Source organism: Citrus clementina, unplaced genomic scaffold (assembly GCF_000493195.1).
Source record: "Citrus clementina cultivar Clemenules unplaced genomic scaffold, Citrus_clementina_v1.0 scaffold_6, whole genome shotgun sequence".
NCBI classification, from domain to species: Eukaryota; Viridiplantae; Streptophyta; class Magnoliopsida; order Sapindales; family Rutaceae; genus Citrus; species Citrus x clementina.
The window spans coordinates 11,911,109-11,935,359 of NW_006262139.1; the positions used below are offsets into that span (position 1 = coordinate 11,911,109).

The following is a 24,251-nucleotide window of genomic DNA, read 5'->3' on the forward strand; positions in this document are numbered from 1 at the left end:
TGTGCTAGCTAGAGATGCCCAGCTTATTGGTGATGCCTTGGGGTTTTCGGCTACTAAGGATTTGGGTTGTTATATTGGAATGCCTTTAATTCATTCTCGGGTGAACAAAGCCACTTACCAATCAATTCTGGATAAGGTGGACATGCGGCTTACTGGTTGGAATGTGGCACATTTATCCTTTGCTGGAAGAGTTACTTTGGCTCATTCGGTAATCTAATCAATGCCTGTTTATGCAATGCAAACAACCTTGCTTCCTTCCCCGGTGCGTCACAAAATTGATAAGGCTTGTCGTCGATTTATTTGGGACGGGAAGTCGAGGAGGCATAAGATGAATATGGTGGGTTGGGATAGAATCTGTATACAAAAAAAACATAGGGGACTGGGGTTTAAAAAGTTAGATGTGATGAACCATGCGCTGCTGATGAAGCTGACCTGGGAAATTGTCTCCAATTCGGATAAATTATGGGTGAAGGTCTTCTGCTCTAAGTACGGTTTGGACCCTGGAAACCTACCATACTCTCTCCCAGAGAAGCCAGGGTCCCGTATTTGGATGGCTGTCAGAAGAACGTGGTCAGCCACCATGCAATGAGCCCGCTGGGCAATTTGTGATGGTACGAGAATTCGGTTTTGGCTGGATTGTTGGGTAACGAAGCAAGATCATTTGATAAATTTTTTCCCTCCAATTGATACCTTATGAGATGGTGCATGCTACTGTGAGTGAGTTTATCAATGTTCACGGGGGTTAGAATTGGCTGAGTTTTGAACATTTACTGCCAAGTTACATCCTCATGCAAATTGCCTCGGTTATGCCTCTTGCATCACAACTAGGCGGTGACAAAATTTACTGAAGCTTGGATCCAAGAGGAGTGTTTACTGTCCGCTTAGCTTACGACTCCATCTGCCATCAGAACATAGTAACTCAAGATGAAGCATGGAACCTAGCTTGGTCGTGGAAGGGGCCTCAATCCATTCGCCTCTTCCTATGGCAGATCATGCATGAGAAGTTGAAGACTCATGTTGAGCTGTCTCGGCGTCATATCCCCGTGTCTATGGCTTGTGATAGGTGTGGGGTTTCATCTGAGGATATCCTTCATGCTTTGAGAGACTGCCATTGTATTAAACGGGTTTGGTTTCGTCTTGTTCCAGAGGGTGAGCATTCCTCCTTTTTTCACGATAATTTACAGGAATGGATAATGGTTAACCTCCAGAATAAGAGAAGGTTCGTGAACCATATCCCTTGGAAGTGTGTTTTTGGTGTGGCTGTTTGGCGATTATGGTTTTGGAGAAACCATTTCATGGTAAAGGGGAAGTTGGTGGATAGCTCAACAATTAATATGGATATTATGGCTAGAGCAAATGAAATTCATAGAGTGAATAAGTCTCACATGAGTCAGCAATCGAGGAGAAAAAAGATGTTTATCGGCTGGCAGCCTCCCCCATGGCCTTGGTGCAAATTAAATACGGATGGATCTTGTAGAAATTCTGAGGACGCAGGGGCTGGTGGTGTTATTCGTGATTCTATTGGGCACTGGATTTCTAGATTTTGTATGAATATTGGAAAGTGCTCGGTGCTTATTGCTGAGCTATGGGGTCTTTACTAAGGCTTAGTCCTGGTGTAGGATGCTGGTATAAAACGCCTTTTGGTGGAAGTGGACAGTCTTTGTGTTTCACAGATGATCTCTAAGCAGGTGGTCGTGCCTAATGCTTTCTATGCTATAGTGGCTGCTATCCGGGATCTTTTAACCAGAAATTGGCAAATTTCTATCAAACAAATCTTTTGTGAAGCGAACTCAGCTGCGGATTTCATGTCTAACCTGGCTCATTCAGTTCCTCATGGGTTGTATTTCTTTACAAGCCCGCCTGTGGGTATTTATTCAATTATGCTGCAAAACATGTTTGGGGTTACTCAACCCCGTTTTGTTCCAATTTAGCTCGTTCTTTTGAGCCCCTTTTAATAAAAAAAAAACATTGCTTAGTCTAATCCTCCTTAAAACCATGTGAAAATAAGGATAACTAATCCCATAATTGTAGGATTAAATTTGAATTTAGTCCACATAATCTAATCTAAGAGTGTTTGCCAAACATGTGATTAGATATATTATCCAAACAATTATTCTAATTCCACACTTTGTCCTGCTCCCAAACATGACTTCAAGTTGTTGAATGATAAAATTGTCTATTTATTTTATTATTGTCAAAATTAGAATAGTTACTCACCCCAAAACTTATTCTTTAACCCAAAACCTTCTTAAAAAATATATTGTATTAGTGGTACAGAATCTAAAATATAAATTACAATTGAAACTATATAAAATAGAAATATTGCAGCTAGGACAATTATAACAAGGCAATACCTATCTTAGATTTAATGTAAGATACATCCTCACACATGAACAGTGTATGTGTAGGGCCCACACACTGTTTATGTGTGAGAGTGTATCTTACATTAAATATAAGATAGGGGGATTTTAATAACGGTAGAGAGATATCACGATAAGATATAATAAAAGAATGCTAATGGAACCCAAGGCCTGTTTGATACCACAGAGTCCTTAGACAAGTTACACCTCGTGATGCCTTAGGTGGGATTACATAGCGTTTGTTTCCCAAGATACAGCAAAGTCAGGCAACTCTGGTGCACCACCAAGTTACTTCCAGCGAACTTATGATGTGTTTAATTAAACTCTATGACACGAAAACTCGCGTCGCAGGAGAAAAGATGCTTTTGTTGCTGTTGTGTGCTTGCTTCGTGTCTTGTCAAACGATGAGGAAACTGGAAAGGGCCAATTTTTAGCCATTTGTGCGACGGCAATTTGGTCTAAAACTAACTTTATTATCATTTGTAACAGATGCATTTAACTTCTTATTTAACGCACTTATAACTAATGCCCATTTATTATATGTTACATTATTTATTTAATCAATGTATAACCACTACAATTAAGTCTAGAGTTAATATCAAAAATCAAATCCAGAAATAATTTTTGGCTGTTAAAATACTTGTACCCCTGCTTTCATTAAATTATGAGTTTAATTACCTACTTAATCCGAGTTTAATTAACCCTTATAATTTTAGAATCATAACAAATCCATAAATACTAGAATTGATTATATCATTAACTCCAAATTTAACTATCAATTAAAATATTTGTTTATTCCTTGCAATGTATTTTGAGCATCAATTTTTCATTCACTTAAACATAATTTTTAATATATAAATACATTATTTCAAAGCACCCTTGGAGGAGAATCCAAATCATCAATGATCTTTACTTACATAAGTGAGTGCCACTTAAAATTATGTATTAAAATAACAACTCATTATGGTATTTCTTCAACAAACATTCTCAAGAATTCATCTCAAACAAACATATTTTTAAGAATTCATCTCAAATATGTTAATTAAAGTAATATACATTGACTAAAACTTTTAAAATAATTAATTGCCTTATTTTATAAGAATAATATTAAGGATCCTAACACCTTTTCTTTTTGACACAAAATTTTCTATGATTACTATCCATGCAATAAAATGTTGAGATGTCAAAAGTGGTAGGTGTGTAGGGTTGCCACTTGCCATAGATTAATTATATTAATAATTTTTCAGTATAATTCCCATTGATTAATTATTATATAAAAATCTTTTGAATTTGTCTTGTCTATATGACAAGTTAGTTTTCTTATTTCTTTTTCCAGGCTTTCTTTTTTATGCTCCATTTGTAGTTCAATGACGTCCATAAACACCAGTCAACAGCGGGACATGAACAAGGCTTATGCTTCTTTGTCTATTGAAGAAAAAGAGGACGGGGGTCTTATAATCACAGGAGAAGATGTTGCTGATAGGAGAGATGGAAAAGTCGACTTCCGATATTGCTTGGTGGGTAGATTCTTAACGGACAAGGTTATCAATTTTCTGGCAATGAAAAACACAATGGCAGCCCTCTGGCACCCGGGGAAAGGGATTTGTATCAAGGACTTATCACCAACATTATTCCTATTTCAATTTTTCCATGAAATTGATATTAGGAGGGTTCTTGAATCAGGTCATTGGATGTTTGACAAACACATTCTAATTGTCAAGCGATTGGGTGAATTAGAATAACCTCATGATGTGCCGTTATACCACACATTTTTTTAGATTCAGATCTATAATTTACCAACATGCTTTCTCTTTGAAAAGGTGTTGCAAAACATTGGAAACTACATCGGCGAATTTCAGGCATCTAATGAGAATAACTTAATGGGGGTTTGGAGAAATTATATGCGTATAAGAGTGTCTATTGATGTTCGAAAGCCTCTCAAATGTCGTATGCAATTGAAGAAATCAGATGGAGAATGGATTTAGATAGATTTCAAGTATAAGCGTCTTCACATTTTTTGTTTCATATGTGGATTGCTTGGCCACATCGAAAAACAATGTCCATCCTTATACGATTGTCCTGAAGGTGCCATTGCAAAACCTTATGGGCAATAGATGAAGGCTCCTACAAGACGAAACAAATTGAATTCCGGGGAGAGATGGTTGCGCTCGGGGCCGCCGGAAATGGGGGGTGAGAAATATGGCAATTGCATTGATTCCGCAGTCGCCATGATAGTTGACTCCATGATTTCCTCAAAATCGGGAGATACTAATTCTAGTGGCCAGGGGGACGGTGAGAATGAAAGGATCATGTGGCCTAATAAAGTAACTCGGGATATGGTGCCAACTAATAGCTAACTCAAAGATAAGGGAATGAACGTAATGGGTGAGGGATTTTCAAAGGAGGGGAAAGAAGAATTGGAAATGGGCCTTGTTATTCTGGAGGCCGAAAGGAGAAGAACTAACCTAGGGCTGGAAGGGAATTTGGGCTTTCAAAGTGACATCTAATATGATGGAAGGAGTAATGAAGCCAAAAAAGGGATTAGCGGTGGGTCCTGTAGATCAAGCCCACCAAAGCCAATGAATATCCTTAGTTGGAACTGTCGTGGGCTGGGCCACCCACGGACAGTTCAAGTACTGACAGAATTAGTCAAACACAATAAACTTTCTCTTGTTTTTCTAATGGAAACTCTCTGTTATCGGAATCAATTGGAATACCTTAAAGTAATGTTTACTTGTTGGAGTGGGAGTGTGGATTCCTCCCACTCCAGTGTTTACTTATCTTAAAAAAGGAGAGAGTGAGAGTGAAAATTCGTGGGTCCCACTTAATTTTGGAGTGGAGAGTGAGATTCTCACTCCCATGAGGGGAGGTGGGAGTGAGAATCCACTCTCCCCTCTTCCTATTTTATCCTTATAATTAAAATTAAAATAAATAAATAATATTTAATAAAATAAATAATATCATATTTATTAAAAATAATAATTATATCATATTTATTTTATTAAATTTAATAAAATAAAAATAAATAAATATTATATTTAAATTAATAATATTAAACATTAATTTTAATAAATATTTTATTCTAAAAAAATATTAATTTTGTACTATATTATCAATAATAATATTTCATTTGTGTTGCTATTATTAATAATTTTTATTCACATAATTTAAATTTAAATTAATAAAAAAATTATGATTTACATAATTAAGAATATTAGTAATTATTATTAATTTATAAATATAATAAAATATTTATTTTATTTTCCAAATATATTTTTTATTAATTTTTTAATTACAAATTATAATTTTGTACATAAGGATAAAATTGTAATTTAAAATAATTTACTCCCAATCCAAGACAAAGTAAACAAATAATTGGGATTCTGATTGACAATCCATACTTTCATTTAGTCTAAGTAAACACCCTACTCACACTCCCACTCCACACTCCTAATCCAAGGATTCCCACTCCTCAAGATTCCCACTCCAATCCAAAAAGTAAACGCAGCATAAAAGTAAATTGAGATTTGAAAATCTGTTTGTGGTGGATCGGGTGGGCCGTAGTGGTGGGCCGGCGCTATTTTAGGATAGAAAGATTGAAGCCTATTTACTAAAATATGCAAATAATGTTATAGATTTAGAAATTGGTGGGGTGGGTTCGGGTCAATGGCGTTTGACCGGATACTATAGGTACCCGGAATCAGCAAGAAGGCGTGAATCGTGGCAGCTTCTTCGTTATCTTTCTACCATTTCATCTTTTCCATGGGTTTGCTTAGGGGATTTCAATGACCTCCTTTCAAGTTTCGAGAAGCGAGAGAGTTTAGCTCACCTTAATTGGAAGCTTAATGGGTTTCGGGAGACAGTGGCTGATGCGGGTTTGGTGGATTTGGGGATGGAGGGCTACCAGTTCACTTAGGAGAGAGCTCGGGGAACAAAATAGTGGGTTGAGGAGTGCCTTGATAGGGCTCTCACTAATACGACTTGGTGTAGCTTATTTCTGACGGCCAAGGTTCGGAGCTTGGAGGCATCATGCTCCGATCATCTACCAATTTTTCTGGTGCCAAATCCTTCGATTCCCAGTCCTCGGCATAACCGTTTTCGGTTTGGCAATTTATGGATTCGTGAATCTGAGTGCGAAAATATAATTGGCAGGAGCTGGAATTCCTCTGCTGGTTTACCAATCCAGCAAAAACTTTGTGTCTGTGGAGTGGAGTTGCTGAAGTAGGAGGGGACGTTAATTCGGGATTTTCGTAGTCGCATTGCAGACTATAAGCAAAAGATGGTTGTGATACATGGTAGGAGAGACCAAGAGGGGCTAGAAGCTTTCACTGAAGCCCGAAAACAATTCAACGAATTGCTTCACAGCCATGAAGTTTACTGGAAATAGTGAGCTAAGTCCCTTTGGCTGAAGGAGGGGGATATGAATTCTCGGTTTTTCCATGCTACAACCTCAATGAAGAAGAATAATAATACTATCGAGAAGCTGCGAAATAACCACGGTATGTGGATTTCGAATCCTATTGAATTAAATGAATTAATTGTTGAGCACTTCCATAAATTATTCTCTTCTGGTGGGTGTATTTGTGATCCCGTATTATCATGTATCATGCCTAGTATTACTGATATACATAACCAGTTGTTGTTAGAGCCGTTTACGGCTAGTGATGTTAAGGAAACATTATTTAGAATGCATTCGGATAAATCCCCGGGGCCGGATGGTATGAACCCTGCATTTTACTAGAAATTTTGGCATATAGTTGGAAAGGATGTTACTGATTCTTGTCTAAGCTTTATTATGAATTGCACATTTTCTGCTGAGTTGAATGATACCTTCATTGTATTAATCCCTAAGAAGATGCACCATGAAACACTTGAAAAATAGGTTTGCACAGAATTAATTATTCTGTCATTGAGATTGTTCTTTTATAAAGATTTACATCACACATAAAACCATTAAATCAGGAAACTAAATCACTAATTTAAGGAAAGAATAATTTCTAGGTAGATTTTCCTAAAATACATAGATTTGCACCTAAATAGATATGTTACAGGTAATGACTAATTTACAGCTAATATATAATTACAGAACATATTTTTTCTAATTTTGTAACACTCCCTCTCAAGCTAGTTTGAAGATATCCTCCATAGCCAGTTTGCCAACTAGAAAATCAAATTGTTTTGTGTGTAGTCCTTTGGTAAATACATCAGTCCCTTGTTCTCCAGTAGGAATGTGCTCCATATGAACCAATCCATTATCTATCTTTTCCTTGATGAAATGCTTGTCAACCTCCACATATTTTGTGCGGTCATAAAGGACTGGATTGTGTGCTATTGAGATTGCTGCCTTATTGTCACAGTACAACTTCATAGGAGATGATTTTGTTGGTTTTAACTCTTCCAACAGCCTCCTCATCCACATGATCTCACAAATACCATAGGCTATAGCTCTACATTCAGCCTCAGCACTGCTCCTAGCGACCACATTCTATTTCTTGCTTCTCCATGTAACCAAGTTACCACCTACAAATGAATAGTATCTAGAAGTGGATCTTCGGTCTACTATGCTTCCAGCCCAATCTGCGTCTGTGTAGGCTTCAATTTGCAAGTGTCTTTGTGGCTTAAACAGAAGTCCTTTGCCCGGTGTCCCTTTTAGATACCTTAAAATTCTGTAAACAGCTTCAAAGTGTACCGGTCCTGGGGCATGCATAAACTGGCTAACCATACTAACAGAGAAGGATATATATGGGCGTGTATGGGATAGATAAATCAATCTCCCAACAAGTCTGTGATAATGCTCCATATTCTTCACATTCTCAACTTCTGCAGGTTGCAGTTTCACATTAGGTTCTATAGGGGTTTCAACATGTTTACACCCTAGCATGCCTATCTCGTTTAAAAAGTCGATAACATACTTCTTCTGATTTACAAAAATGCCTTCTCTACATCTAGCAAACTCCATTCCAAGAAAGTATTTTAAAGCCCCAAGATCTTTAATCTCAAACTCCTCAGCCAGTTTTTTTTTTAACTTTGCTAGCTCATCAAAATCATCCCCAGTTAACACGATATCATCGACGTATACTATCAAGATAGCTATTTTACCATCATTTGAATGCTTAAAAAATATTGTATGATCAGCTTGACTTTGAATATATGCATAGCGCTTTATCACCTTGCCAAAGCGCTCAAACCAAGCTCTTGGTGACTGTTTAAGTTTATACAAGGACTTCTTCAATCTGCACACTCTTCCATTTTCATATATTTCTTCAAAGCCCGGTGGGGAACTCATATATACCTCCTCCTCAAGGTCTCTATTAAGGAAAGCATTTTTAATGTCTAATTGGTGTAAGGGCCAATTAGAGTTAACAGTAAGAGACAACAGTACCCTAATTGAGTTGATTTTAGCTACCGGAGCAAAGGTCTCTTGGTAGTCTATCCCATAGGTTTGAGTAAAACCTTTTACAACAAGACGGGCTTTGTATCTCTCGACACTCCCATATGCCTTACTCTTGATAGTAAACACTCATTTGCATTCATCTCTTCAAACAACCTTTTTCCCATTCGGTAATTCTACCATCTCCCAAGTATCATTCTTCTTCAAGGCATTCATCTCTGCAAACATATCCAACCTCCAATTCGGATCACCAAGTGCTTCCTGAATATTTCTAGGCACAAAGTTTTGAAATGTTTGTAGTGAAAGCTCTATAATTGTCAGAAAGATTTTGATAGGAAATATATTTGGCAATAGGATGTTTAGTACAGGTTCGGGTTCCTTTTCTAAGGGCAATGGGGAGGTCAAGATCAAGATTCTGTTCAAGGATAACAGGGGCTGGTTCCAAAATAGATTCAGGTGCAGAGTTCTCTTCCCTAGAATCTGATCATAATGGTAAGTTTAAGTCAGTAATAGGAAAGGAAGAGGAAGGAACAGAAGAAGGATTACCTGAGGCATTTGGATGACCATTGCTTAGGGCTTCCGGTTGACCACGTGCTAGGATAATGGCCTGGTCTCTACCACTTTTGAGGACACCTTTCCTAGAATAAACCACAGGCTCAAGATTGTTTCTATTTTTTTTCCATTCGTAGTATTTCTTTTTCTGTCAGACCAATGTCAGATTCGGTTTCTTTAGGCCTAGTTTCCAAGGTTTCTTTTTCAAAAAGGTATCAAGTAGTGTGCTAGGTAAGGGTTTAGCAATTTCCCAAAAATTTGGTTTAAATATCTACTCCCCTGAAGCAAATTTTTGGTAAAGTATGATGTATTTTCCATGAAAGAAACATCCATAATGACAAAAAAACATTTTCTATAGGGATTAAAGCATTTGTAACCTTTTTTATTAGGTGCATACTCTATAAAACCACATTTTTCAGCTCTTGGATATAATTTAGACCTTAGCCTCTTTAGAGTGTGCACATATGTTGTGCAGCCAAATATTTTCAAAAGTAAGTTAGAATTAATTCTAGATTCTGGGAATACCTTTTTTAAGCAATCCAACAAGGTGATATATTGTAAAACTTTAGTAGGCATCCTGTTAATAAGATACGAAGCTGTCAGTATAGCATCACCCCATAGATACTTTGGAACATTCATATAAAATATCATGGCTCTAGCTACTTCTAACAAGTGCTTATTCTTACGCTCAGCAATGCCATTTTGTTCAGGTGTGTCGGAACAAGAGGATTGGAGTAAAATTCCTTGTTCATTTAAAAAAGTTTCCAAAACTTTATTAAAATACTATGTTCCATTATCATATCTCAAAATATTAATTTTTGTTTGAAACTGAGTTTCAATCATCCTATAAAATTCTTTAAAAATCTGTTCTACATCATATTTTTCTCTCATTAAGTAAACCCAACATAGACGTGTATGATCGTCAATAAAAGTCACAAACTATTTTTTTTTTTTAAAAATTGTGGTCACTTTTGAAGGACCCCAAACATCATTGTGGAATAAATAAAACGGTCTTGAAGCATGATAAGGTTTTGGAATATAAGATTTTCTTTGACTTTTTGCCATTAAACAACTCTCACATTGAAATGATGAAGGATCAATCCCTTTAAATAGCACTAGAAATAAATGTTTTAAATAAGGAAAACTTGGGTGGCCTAAACAACAATGCCAAACCATTATTTGATCACGAGCAGATAAAGAACTAATACTACTTAGCCCTTGAACTATTTTATTACTAAGAAATTTATCCTCGAAATAATAGAGACCATTAATCATCCTAGCACTGCCAATCGTCTTCCCCGAGCTCCGGTCCTGAAAAATGCAATAGGATTTATAGAAAATAACAGAACAGTTAGAGTCTCTAGATAGTTTGCTAATTGACAAGAGATTACAAGCAAGTTTAAGGACATGGAGAATAGATTTAAAATCTACTCTCTCAGATAGTTTTATAAGGCCTTTTCCTACAATTGGTGAGAAATTACCATCGGCTATCCTAACCTTCTTATTTTCAGGACATGGTGAAAAAGTCTCAAACAAATGTAAGGAATTGGTCATATGGTCGGGTGCTCCTAAATCATTATCCATGGAGCAGATTTAAATTAACAAGATAAAGCATAGAATTGATTACTTGTGTGTGCCACAGAAACACTAGGAACATTGGGTACCGAATTAAATTTTAATAGTGCAAGAAGATGCTCCATTTGCTCTTTGGTGAAGGGGCTGGTCTCAACCTCATTTCCAATTTGCAAGTTTCCCATGAATTTTCCAGCAGGTCTCACAGGTATGGCAAGGCTTATGACAAAAATCACACCAAACTTACTGTTTTTCATCAGATTTGCATTGCAAAATAGGAGCCTTACTTCTAGTCATGGAGACCAGGGCAGAACCTTCAGTAACCCCAGTTCCCTTCTTGCCAAGCATCACATTCCTCTAACTCTCCTCTCTTCTGACCTCTGAAAAAACGTCACCAATTAAAGGTAGGGGCTGTCTTCCAATAATTCCCCCCCTCACCTCATCAAACTCGACATTCAGTCCAGCCAAAAACTTAAAAATGCGGCCATCCTCTATAGTCTTTTTGTGATGTTGAGCATCATCGGGAGATTTCCACTCATAGGTGTTGAAAAGGTCAAGGTCTTGCCCAATCCGCTTTAAGGAATTAAAATATTTTGTGACATTGTGCTCCCCTTGTCGTATCTCTTCGAGTTTGAGGATCAACTCAAAAATCTGTGATTGATTTTCGAGATCAGAATACATCTGATTTACATTCTCCCAAAGCTCTTGTGCCATTGGATAGCACATATAATTAGAGCTAATATCTTCTTCCATTGAATTCACAAGCCACGTCATCACCATGGAATTCTTGGTATCCCATGTAACATAGGCTGGATCATCCACTGCAGGAGCCTTCTTTTCACCAGTCAAATAGCCCATTTTTCCACGCCCTCTAATATACATCCTAACTGGCTGAGACCATCTCAGAAAATTGTCACTATTCAAACGAATTGTGGTGATTTGTACAGAATGAGATTATGAGGAGGTAACACTGATTTTTGAAACATCCGTGCTACTAGGATTGTTCATGGAGGATTGAGGGACAGTACTGGAATTGGATGAAGAGTCAGACATCATTTTAGGGTGCAGGGATTAAAAGGAAGTAAAAAAGGAATTTCGGCAAGATATTCTTCCTGCTCTGATACCAACTTGAAAAATAGGTTTGCACAGAACTAATTATTATGTCATTGAGATTGTTCTTTTATAGAGATTTACAGCACACATAAAACCATTAAATCAGGAAACTAAATCACTGATTTAAGGAACGAATAATTTCTAGGTAGATTTTCCTAAAATACATAGATTTGCACCTAAATAACTATGTTACAGCTAATGACTAATTTACAGCTAATATATAATTACAGCACATATTTTTTCTAATTTTCTAACAGAAACTTTGACAGATATGCGCCCCATAGCACTTTGCAATGTTTTATACAAAATAGTTTCTAAGATGCTTGCAAACAGACTGAAGCTAGTCTTAGATTAAGTTATTTATGAATCCCAAAGTGCTTTTGTTTCGAGAAGAGCGATAACTGATAATATCCTTATTTCGGCTGAAATTACCCATTTTCTGAAGAGAAAAAAACAAGGAAAAGTTAGGATGGCTACGCTCAAGATTGACATGTCTAAGGCATATGATCAAATTGAATGTGGTTTCCTAAAAGCTATGATGCTGAGGATGGGGTTTATTGAGGGCTGGGTTGAGCTTATTATGATGTTTGTTTCTACAGTGAGCCACAAGGTGATTAGAAATGGGGTGGAAATGGGGCCGATTATTCCAAGTATGGGCCTTTGACAAGACGATCTGTTATCACCATACTTATTCATTATTTGTGCTAAATGACTCAATTCGTTGATTCGGAATCGTGAAAGGGCATGATTACTGCATGGGGTCAAAGTGGCTAGGAGTGCACCTATTGTTTCTCACTTATTCTTTGTTGATGATTGTTTCTTTTTTTTTCAAAGCCAACCTCCATGAAGCTAGAATTAGAAAGAGTCTACTGGCTATTTTTGGACAGCATGTGAATTATAATAAATTAGCCATATCCTTCAGTGCAAATATGGATGAGGCCGCTAAAGGTCAGGTGTGTGAAATCCTGGATGTTTCCACCACCAGCAACCATGGAACCTATTTGGGATTGCCTTTGCAGATTGGCAGGAAAAGAAGTGTTGTGTTTAATTTTATCAAAGAGTAGGTATGGCAGCGGCTTCAAGGATAGAATAAAAAATTCTTAAGTACAACAAGAAAGGAAATCATGCTAAAAACAGTAGTCCAAGCTATTCTAAACTATGCCATGAATATCTACTTGCTTCTTCTTGAGTTGTGTAAAGAGTTAGAAATTATGATGAACTCATTTTGGTGGGGAACTAAGCGAAATGGAGATCGAGGAATTCAATGGGGTCGCTGGGATTCAATGTGTAAACCGAAGTCATTAGGGGGTATTGGATTCAAAAGGATACATGAGTTTAATATTGCTATGTTAGGTAAACAATGTTAGAAGCTAATGACTACTCCACAATCTCTTGTAGTAAGGATCCTCAAGGCTAGGTACGATCCCAGATCTGCATTTACTTATGCAACTTTAGGTTTTAATCCTAGTTATACTTGGAGGTCAATTATGGCTACCAAGCATGTTGTAGTTCATGGAAGTCGAATACAAATAGGGAGTGGGCAACGGGTTCAAATCACCAAGGATTCGTGGCTTCCAGATGTAGATAATGGATGCATTGCAACTGTGCTGGATGAGAGTCTTGCAACAGCTATGGTGAATTATCTTATGCTTCCTGATCAACAAAGATGGGATAATGATTTGGTTGCGGATGTTTTCAATACAATGGATGCTGCTCTTATTTTGCAGGTACCTCTTAGTGCTAGACAAGACAAAGATGGCTGGTTTTGGCTTACTGACCCTAAAGGAAATTATACTATCAGAAGTTGTTACAAGTTACTAAATCATGTTTTTAATGCTCCAAGCAGCAAGGTATGTAAGTGCTTATGGGGATTAGAAGTTTCGGGTAAGGTTAAACACTTCATTTGGCGTGCCTTATTAAATATTTTGCCTACGGTTGATAACTTGCTGCCTATGAAGGTTAAGGTTTTCCCTATATGCCCCATTTGTAGTGCTGCTAACGAGTTTGTTTTACATTGCTTAGTGGAGTGCCTATTTTCTCAATCTTGCTGGTTATTGTCCACTATTGGATTTGTTCGAAGCTACTCTTCTTTCTTTGAATGGATTGAGCAAATGTTTAATCGGTGCAGTAAAGAAGAATGCAAGCTAGCAATGATGGTGTGTTGGAGGATTTGGCTTAATCGTAACGATAAAGTGTGGAATGAGCATAGTAGTCGGGCTCAAAACCTGGTGAATGCTGCTGGTCGTTATCTCTTCCAATGGCAAGAAGCTAGAAAGAGGATTTTTACTATTGTTGAGCTCGTGCAGCTGGGTCATGGTTTGGTGTGTTGGAGTAAGCCACCAATGGTATAGTTAAAGTGTAATGTGGATGCAAGAGTTTTTAATTCTCAGGACAGTTTCAGCTTTGGAGGAGTAATTAGAGATTCTAGAGGTGCTTTTGTTGCGGCTAAGTGTCAATGTTTTCCTGGCTTGTCTAGTCCCCGTGAGGCAGAACCTTTGGCTTTTCATGAAGCTCTTAACTGGATGAAGAGCTTGCAGATATCTAAAATTATAATTGAAATAGACTGTTTAAATGTTTACGCTGCATTAATTAATCAGTCTATTAGTCCCAATGGTTTTGGTTTAATTATTGAGGATTGTCGAGCTTTAGCTCAATTAATTGGAGAAGTGAGTCTCTTTTATTCGTAGATCTGCGAATGTCGCTGCCCATAAAGTGGCTAGGGTGGGGGGTTTTATGTTAGATCTTGGAGAGTGGAGGACTGTTCCACCTCTATGGTTATATCCGCTGTTGGCAATCTCTTTTGATTAATGAAGTTTCCTTTCATAATTAAGGATCCTAAGTAAATTCATTTTTAAAACTGCAACTCTTTATTTATAAGTGCCACCTTAATTAAGTTATTACAAAAATTAAGTGATGTTTCAATTTCAAATCAATAGGCACATTATAGAGATAATAGTAATAGCAAACAATTAAGAATTATATTCAAAGAATACGTTTAAAAATAATGTTATTTTACCCCAAATATAATTGTCAGAACTCTGTCCAAAAAAATCAAACACCAATAGCACATTTTATTGGGCTTGTGTGTCCACATAACATAACATTTTTGTATATTTATTGTGGGGTGATTTAAGTCCGGTTTGATATTAAAATTAGGTAATTGTAACTTTTAAATTATAGTATTAAAATATTTAATAAACACTTGCTATTATGAGTCTATAATTTTAAAGTTAAAATGATTTGAACCCACAATTGTATGGTGTAAAATTTATAATATTTTTAATGTTTTTATCAAAATTATTATTAATATGTCATATTTACAGTTATTTTTATAATGATTATGACTTAAAAATTCCGACACCTTAGATACTAAATAGTGCCTTGATGAGGTTTCCAACCTATTGTGGGTATGCTGAAGTATTATCAAGACATTCGGGGTAAATTGAAATTAACGGTAAATTAGTCAAACAACAATAAAAAGTCAACGAAAAGTTTCCGATTTTCTATCTCTTATTTCTCACCGGTAAGCGCAAAAATAGGGTTGAAACCCGTAACGTTTTTACCATATAAAGCAGTAGCCAATAGAGTAAGCCGTTGAACCAGTAGCTTCATCTCAGAGCCGCCGCTGTCTCAAAAGATCTCAGTATCGCACACCAATAATGGCGGCCTTATCACGCCTATCAAAACCCTCTTCAAAATTCTTCGCTAATATAACAAGATCTGTATACTTTTACTCTTCGGCTTCGGCAGCGCCTGAGCCTGAGATCAAATCTTACTTTCAGAACCACAATTTCGCGCGTAAAGCTCCCAAGGACAGAAATGTTCAATGGGTTTTCTTGGGCTGCCCTGGCGTCGGCAAGGGCACCTACGCCAGCCGCCTCTCCAAGTTCCTCGGCGTCCCTCATATCGCCACCGGTGATCTCGTTCGCGAAGAACTCGCCTCCTCTGGCTCCCTCTCTCAGCAGGTTTTTCTTTATCATTATTTTTTGTTATTATTAATATTTTAAAGTTTTATTTCATTGGTTGAAATTGAACCTACTTCTGCTTAAAATTCGGAGATTGTAAACCAAGTGAGCTCTTGTAGGTCACAATACTTCATGATGACAATCCAATTTTGTCAAACTTGTATGGGTTCAAGTGAGCTCTTATCATTTGCTTTGATTTTTCTCTTGTATCAAACTAAGATGTTGATCTCATATTCTCTTTGTGGTCTGCCGCAGCTTTCGGAGATTGTAAACCAAGGTAAGTTGGTTTCAGATGAAATTATATTCAACTTATTGTCGAAGAGACTTGAAGCTGGGCAAGCCGGAGGTGAATCGGGTTTTATTCTTGATGGTTTTCCTAGGACAGTGAAACAAGCGGTGAGCAGCTCCTTTCCTTAAATAACAAGAATACTGCTTTCTGCTACTGAAAGCTTATATCTTACAGCTTCCCAATTGCCTGTTGGATTCCTACAATAGAATTATCCATGTGATTTTAAAACTCTTAGCCAAAGATCAGTTGGTTTGCTCTCAATTTGGAAATGTTCGTGGTGTTGTTAAATTTATGTTTCTAAGTTGGAACATATTACTTTTCCTCTGCGTTTCTCAGATGTTGTTTGGTCATCTGCATGAGGTGCTTCTCCTTTTGACGTACAACAAATACTTCCTTTAAGAAATAATCATTTTATTTTCTCACATTTCTTTGCCTAGTCGCTCTCTTCGTCCTTCATTTTGTCTTTACAGATTTGTCACTATTTTTTTGTTTTGGTTGGTTATACTTTTTTACATAGCTTGTTTACTTATGTTTTAGGAAATACTGGAAGAGGTGATGGACATTGATTTGGTTGTTAATCTAAAGCTTTGTGAAGATGTCTTGCTTGAGAAATGCCTTGGTAGAAGAATGTGCAGTCAGTGTGGAGGAAATTTCAATGTCGCCAATATCAATGTCAAGGGTGGGAACGGGAACCCTTCAATTAGCATGGCCCCCCTTCTTCCCCCTGCCCATTGTATGTCGAAGCTAATCACTCGAGCAGATGATACCGAAGAAGTGGTTAAAGAAAGGCTTCGTGTTTACAATGAAAAGGTATCATTACATTCTTTTACTATCCTTTGATTGAGAAAGGCGTCTGCGATGTACGCAAAATTGGACAATTTCATCATTTGTAATGTGATTTCTTTATTCAAGTGAAATGTATTTTTCATATTGAAAATCAGGAAATGGTTTTTTTTTTCAATAACTATTCGTCCAATTTTTTTTTTTTTTTATGTTGCACGGGCCAGTGCAGATGTTGTGTGTCAAATTGGCGTGGGATCATACAGTGGTTTCATTTCCATAGTGTTTGGACTTTCTTTACTGGTAGTTGCACTAAGTCCCTTCTTGTGCTAGTAATTCATAATTCATGCTTTGGTATTTCCATTGTGCTTGCAGAGTCAGCCTGTGGAGGAATTCTACCGCAATCGAGGAAAATTGTTGGAATTCGATTTACCCGGAGGAATCCCAGAATCCTGGCCAAAGTTGTTGGAAGCTCTAAATCTTGATGAGTATGAGGAAAAGCAGTCTGCTGCTGCATAAATTATTGCATACTACTGTATTTTTAATAGTAAGTGTTGCCATTCTTTGCATGTAAAAGGTGCATGCGGATCAATTTTGCGTGATGAAGAGAATTTTTTTTTTTAATAAATTTTGAATAAAAATAATTAGGATCTGACTATTCATTAGATCATAACTGATGCATTGTCAGGCTTACTGTATTTCATTTTACAAAGAAATTTTGCTGTATCTAGTTTAAGATGAGGAGAATATTTGTCAGCACATTTTGTGGTTGAACGATGATTTGGCAAAGGAGTCAATTAAGTACTTCTGATAGTGGAAATTGATATGAAAGGACATACTTTGTTGGCATTGGTATAATTGTATTGTAGAGCTGTACATATGATTATGAATTTAAAAGATGGGTGCATTTCTAAGTGCTAATCTAATGTTCAAAAGGTCTCAACTAAAACGCTTTTATGATGTAGATATAAAACGAAGCTTGATCAATATGCTGATGTTAGTTTTTTGAAACTCTGCGCGCATTACCCTCCACAAATATCATATACCCTTATTTTTCTGAAATTGGTGGTGTAGATGTTCCTTTATGTTCCTTTTCCATTGGAATCTTGTCTATTTCAGTCTTTTGTATTTCCTTTCTGCAATTGTATGATGGTTCTACCACCATAATGGTTGCAGTGATGGTGCTGACAACACATTGACATTTTGTTTATGAACTAGACCCCTGGAAAGTCTGATCTGGTTTGTTTATTATAAAACATAGTTCAAATTGCACTTGCCATTGCAGCTGGCCGAGCTGGCTGGCTTTAGTGTTGCCAGGCAGTAAGTTTACACAGCTGCATATAATAAATTGGGACGCAAAACCAGCTCTTGGCTGTGTTAGTCTGAGCAGTGAAGATAGATGGTGTCTCACACTTCTACACATAGAAATCAAATCTCTGGCACCCTGTTCTGCTATTTTCCAAAGAAAGTGTTGGCAGTGAAGCTACCAGAGTGTTTTTATTATAAATCTTAGGGTGCTAGAAGAAACCTGGGGATTGAATTTTGTTTGAGGTAAGATCTGGTTTACAATTATTATTTATTTATTTTTTTAAAAAATGTGCCCACTTCTGCAAATTATGCTGGGGAAAGGACTGGTTGGAATGTAAATCAACAGCATCTTCTCTGCATGCCAGGGAAGCAAATGCAGCGTATGCCCCATTAAAGTGGACCAAACAATTTCACTGAAAGTTGAATGTACCAAAAAAGAACTTATATGTGAGGCTGCCTTTAATCCAATGTCACTACCGGGGCATAAACTATTCGTTGTTTGTGTACCATTTTCATTTTTTTTTCTTTTTTAACTTTGAACATAAAGTGTTGGAAGTTGCTTGGTAGAAAAGTGCTTAACAGGAAGAGTCTTCTATCTCGTACACGCTGGATGGATAAATGATCGTGATGAATTGCGGATGTGTCAAAGCACTGATAGATATTGGTTATCTTCTATCTAAAAACAATATTATCACAAAAATTATGATAATATTGAATAACACAAAGAGGCTGTCTCTCATCTCAAATGAGAACATTGGCAAGAAAGTGTTACTTGACTTTACAAAGGTAAACATCTTATTTCTGTTATTTTCACTCGTCAATTTGAAGAATTTCGAAGGCCACTTACCAGACAAAGCAAAGTTGGAATCTGGAATTCTTATTATTCTTATTATTGGATAAGATCTGAAATTCTTATTAAACTAGGTAAATTAGCATCTAGTAGACTTGTTTTGGACTATCTTGCCTTGAACCAATTGTTTTAGTGATGCGTTATTTGATTTAAGAAATCCCTAGAGTGTCCTGTCATGAGTTTTGACCCTATGTATTTTCCGAATTTTTAATTTTTTTAATGCCTTTTTATATCTTTAATGATTTAATTTTCACGCCAATATCTTGTAATACAAGGTACACCGTAAAACAGAATCTTGTATGTTGTATAAAATGTAGCAAAGATGCATGCATGAATGCATGATAGTGTACAAGGCCAAGACTTCTAAGCATGAATCCCACAAACATATATTTTCAATCAGATGAGTTAAATGATTGAAATGAAAACTTATCATAATAAGGGTATTTTTAAATTTTTTTATGATAATAGAGTTTAAAGATATATGATTTAGTTATATGGATTTAAGACTCATGCCAAGTCTTAATTAAGATTTTCTTTTCTCCTAAATAATAATAATATCTTACTTACAGTTTATAAGTTTATTATTTATAATTTTAATTATGTAATTATAAAAAATTTTCATCTTAAAGGAATTCCAATATAACTGAACCCGTCTTACAAATATCATCCGTACAAATTATTAATTTTGAACGTAATTGGAAAAAGTGTTTGAACTAGGGCAAATTTGTCTTTTCGTGTAAGGGAATATGCTCACTACATTCGTATAGATGACTGGCTGAGTGGCCTAGGCCCTAGATATTTTCCGTACTAACGAATGACTTGTAGCCACGATTGCACATATGAAATAGTTTTATAATTGTCAATTTTACACCGCCATAATGCGGTGACGACTTTCTGTTATTTTATTAGACCGACCAAAAATCCAGAAAAATAATATAAAAAAATATGCGCTACAAAACTCGACGTCAAGAGAAACGGTGCCGAAGCCTTTGTACTTTGGAGAAATAATCAAAATTGTACTATGTTTTAAAATTCCTTTGTACTCCCCCGGCCTCAATGACCATAGTTAAGTGTCAATTTTATTTATCATTTACTATTTTTCTTTTCTAAATGCCGTAACGCTTAATCATTTTAGGAATATGAATAAAAATAATGACATTTATATTGATTGAATTATTTTAATACTAAAGCATACATTAGTCCATGTGTTTGTTAGCTTGACAATCATAAAATAATTAAACTATAATAAAATTAAAGGTTAATAATGACATAAATAAGTAGTATTTGATCCTTCTATAGACATTAATAAAATATATGGGTATAATAAAATCTAGTCAAATGATCACAACTGTTTATTGATTCATCATAAAACATGTACTAACTTAATTCGAACCATCTCCATATCATAGGATTTCTTCATGACTCTTATAATAAAACTCTTCTATGTCACCATAAAATTCAACTTAATTCAAATCTTATGCAAATTACAAAATTTTCTATATCTTGTAGTGAAACTCATTTATGTCATCATAAATTTCATAAAATTAAGACTTATGCATTTGAGAAAAATAACATTTCAAGAGAGGAAATTATTCATTAATGATATATAAGTCGTCTTATTTGATTCATATTTAGATATTTTCCAAACAATTAAACTTTACAGCTATTATGAGAAAATAGTAAAATAATTAATAAAATTTTTACTTTAACTAATACCAGTTACTTTGAAATTTGAATAGGTTTAAAAAAAAAAAAGAGGGATTCTGATTACTTTTTACAAACAACAGGGGTTTCTAAGTAAGTTTTCCTCGTTGAAAACGACGTTCCCACTAGCGTTGTTTTATCATTTTCCTCCGCTGCCAGTGAGACAAGTGTCACCAACGAGATCTCCAAGATTTTTTACGAACGCCCGAGCTCACATCTTTTGATTTCTTCCAGCTCAGCAAACCCCCGGACCCATAATTTTTTGCCACCTTGATTTTCGTAAATCCCACGTGGAATTTCTCGAACATTCCACACCTACATTTTGTCCACGTCAGCAACATGGTACTCGTCATCTAACCTCCCTCCTCTTCCACTTGCCCCCAAAAAAGGAACGAGGTCGCCGATTTTTTCTCTGCGTTCTCAGTTGTTCTGTTTCCTACTGCAGACAATTTGAATTCAAAAAAATAAAAATAAAAAGAAATTAATTCAATAAATTTTTATATATATGTATATATATATTTAATTTTTTCAATTTAAATCATGTTTTGACATTAAGATTAAATTCTGTGCAAGTTTATGGCTCAAGTAAATTTCTCCTCGATCGAGCTCATTAACGGTGGTTAATGAAGCTTATGAGGTAATAGTCATAGTCAGTATTGTTTCTTTACTTTTACAATTATATTGATACTTTGAGTATTTAATTTGTTAAATTTCATTTTATTATTGTTATTATCATCTGGTTATGAGTTCAATTTTGTTTTGTCTTATTGTTTAAGTTCTTTGATGAACTGTTTAATGATTATGGAGTGTGTTAAAAGTTTTGAAATGGGTCCTTAACTGATGATAGTGATCATATTTCCAATTTTCATTTTTTTCAAATTTTATGTAATTGTCTGATTATGCTTTGACTCTAGGGTTTGGAATTATAATTGTGAAATTTTCAGTTATTTGGATAAATTTGAAAATGTTTGATATCAAACTGACCTTCGGTTGAAGTTTTGGGAAAATATTTTAGATTTTTTGTGCAGTGTTTTGAGTTGATGCTGATTTGACTTTTCTCTAACAGGACACTCTGCTCTTACTGGTGTGAAACGGCTTATCGGATTTGGGGAATTTTTTAGCAGATTCTGAACAAACCGTCTCATAGGTGGTGTTTTGTGTGAATTTAATCATGGACCTGATTTTTGTGTCAGTTGCATAGACGGTGACTTCAGGTTGTATTAGATTGAACTGTTTTGTAATTACAGAGGTTGGATTCTCGAAGAGGAAGATATGTACCATTTGTTTTGCAGATTGAAGAGGAAGTTTTGTTTTACTGCTACGATCTTGGACCTCTATTATTATTATTATTATCAGTGTTTTTGAATCTGATTGACAAGGAGTGTCTAGATGAACGTTGATGGCAAAGCAGACAAACGGTTACAGGAACTAAATCATTGTCTGCAAGCTGGGAGCAAGAGAGATGAGGATGCAGTTGTGGGGGAACAACAACATTTAGTTGGCGATGATCGATTGAATGACAGTAGCATTGCCGAGGATGTAAAAGATGGCTGTGAAGGGGCTGTTACGGCCTCAGCTGTGCTGCAAATGCCACAGGAACAACCTCAAGGTGCAATGGTTTGTTGGGAGCGGTTTCTCCATTTGAGATCCCTCAAGGTTTTACTTGTGGAAAATGATGATTCTACTCGCCATGTTGTTGCTGCTCTGCTTCGAAATTGCGGTTATGAAGGTTAGTAGCTATGTTTATTTAATATAGAATGACATATATGTAATAACTCTTTTGACAAAGAATTGCTAAGAGATATGAACTTGATTGACTCTCTCTTGAAAGAGTTGGATAACAAAGTGATGGAGTTGATGATTTTTTTTTTTTTTCTGAACTCTTTGCACATAGAGTTAATTATTCAGATTTTGAAAAGATGCAGACATCCACACCTGATATGTCGTTACACTTCTGATCTTACCATAACATGTTAAGTAACCACTCAACTGAAAAATAGTTTGAGCTGAGTGGTAAAGGCCTAGCAATACTATTTCTTTAAGCTCTAAAAGCCCCATCCATATGCTAGACAATTTTATCAAATACTACCTTGATGACAAACCCTACCGAAAAGACAAGCAAGACTTATCATATTTAACTAATACAATGGGAGATAATAACTCTTGATCAAATTGAATTTCATTTATAAGCTCACTGTTAAGGGTCCAACAATATTATTTATTCTGCAACAGAACACAAACACAGTTTCAAACATTTTTGTTAATGCCCTCTATTTGGATAAAATACAAGCACAATGACTAACACTGCAAAAAAGATAATCACAACTCATTATGATTTAATTAGTGGGTTGATTTTGCCAAAAGTGATTTGTAAAAAATTCAAACTTTCACTTAAGCTAATGAGTAAGGGTCCAACAGTAGTATTTAATCTGTAATAGAACACAAGACAGCTTTTCATGTACTATTGTCATCATCGACATGAATTATTATGTTTTCAATTTACGCAGTTTATTTCCTTTTATCTTGTCCTACACTCTTGTATGTGTCCCAAATGACACAACCTCTGTATCACATTTTTGTTCATATCCTCTCTAAGTTATTTTTGTCATCATAGAGATAAACTGTTATAATTATCCTTTATACAATTTACCTGTCCTTTGATCATGTACTACCTTGCTTCAATGCTGCTTTGTTTCATGATGCCATTTGCTAAGGTTTAAACTTTTAGCATTGATTTGACACTTTTGGAAGGAATTGCCCACTTTTTAAATTATTCTCTTTAACTATTGTTCTTTTCAATTAATGGAATGACATCATCCTACAAACTTGTCTTTTTTGGCATCTATGTTTGGTGTTTGACGTTGAGTGGACTATTGAAACCAATGACTACTAAAGATGGTGGTCACAGATGATTTTGAACTTAAAGATTAGATGAAATGTCAGAAAGTCAAGAGTGTAATTTTTGTCAGTAAAAGTATGTTGCCATGGTATGGCGTCCTGATTATTTTACATCTTCATAGAAAATTTTAGTACATAGTCTATTAGCAGACATGGCTTTCAAGTTACATAGTCTATTAGCAAACATGGCTTTCAAGTTACATAGTCTATTAGCAAACATGGTTTTCAAGCAAGTTCGACAAACATCTTGGTCCTTTAGTACTCCATGTAAAAGCCAATATTCCTAACTCATACCTAAAAGCTAGCTCAAGAGTTGAGTATTGCCTCAGTCTCATATACATAGTCCTCGATTTATTCTCAACCACTTGTAGGCTGGTCTGCTGCTGTATGGCAGCCTATGGCCTAACTAATACTCAAAAGCCAGCTTAAGAGTTGAGGATTGACTCAAATTTAATGCATAGCCAGGATT

At 35.8% G+C, this 24,251-nt stretch overlaps 3 protein-coding genes across 4 annotated transcripts in view; all 3 read left to right on the forward strand.

The window, feature by feature from the left end:
* Positions 1–12,457: 12,457 nt before the first annotated feature.
* On the forward strand, positions 12,458–14,675 carry LOC112097351. The gene is made up of 5 exons (XM_024182543.1): positions 12,458–12,638; positions 12,823–12,941; positions 13,356–13,838; positions 13,947–14,333; positions 14,379–14,675. Exons 1-5 carry the CDS (start codon positions 12,458–12,460, stop codon positions 14,673–14,675), a joined length of 1,467 nt encoding a protein of 488 aa, XP_024038311.1.
* Positions 14,676–15,496: 821 nt separating this feature from the next.
* LOC18039493 (adenylate kinase 1, chloroplastic) lies at positions 15,497–17,858 on the forward strand. Its single transcript, XM_006428850.2, has 4 exons — positions 15,497–15,953; positions 16,209–16,349; positions 16,780–17,052; positions 17,398–17,858. The coding sequence occupies exons 1-4, from the start codon at positions 15,648–15,650 to the stop codon at positions 17,539–17,541; spliced, it is 864 nt and encodes a 287-aa protein (XP_006428913.1). The 5' UTR covers positions 15,497–15,647; the 3' UTR covers positions 17,542–17,858.
* A 3,422-nt stretch (positions 17,859–21,280) lies between these two features.
* LOC18039991 (two-component response regulator-like APRR7) overlaps positions 21,281–24,251 on the forward strand; it is an 8,351-nt gene continuing 5,380 nt past the window's right edge. Inside the window, exons 1-2 of one of the 2 annotated variants that reach the window (XM_006428854.2) lie at positions 21,281–21,521; positions 21,951–22,613. In XM_006428854.2, the coding sequence (XP_006428917.2) occupies positions 22,274–22,613 (340 nt within the window). In that variant the 5' untranslated portion in view covers positions 21,281–21,521; positions 21,951–22,273. Of the gene's footprint in view, positions 21,522–21,950; positions 22,614–24,251 lie in introns of those variants that run through there. The other variant, XM_024181651.1, reaches the window with a different exon arrangement.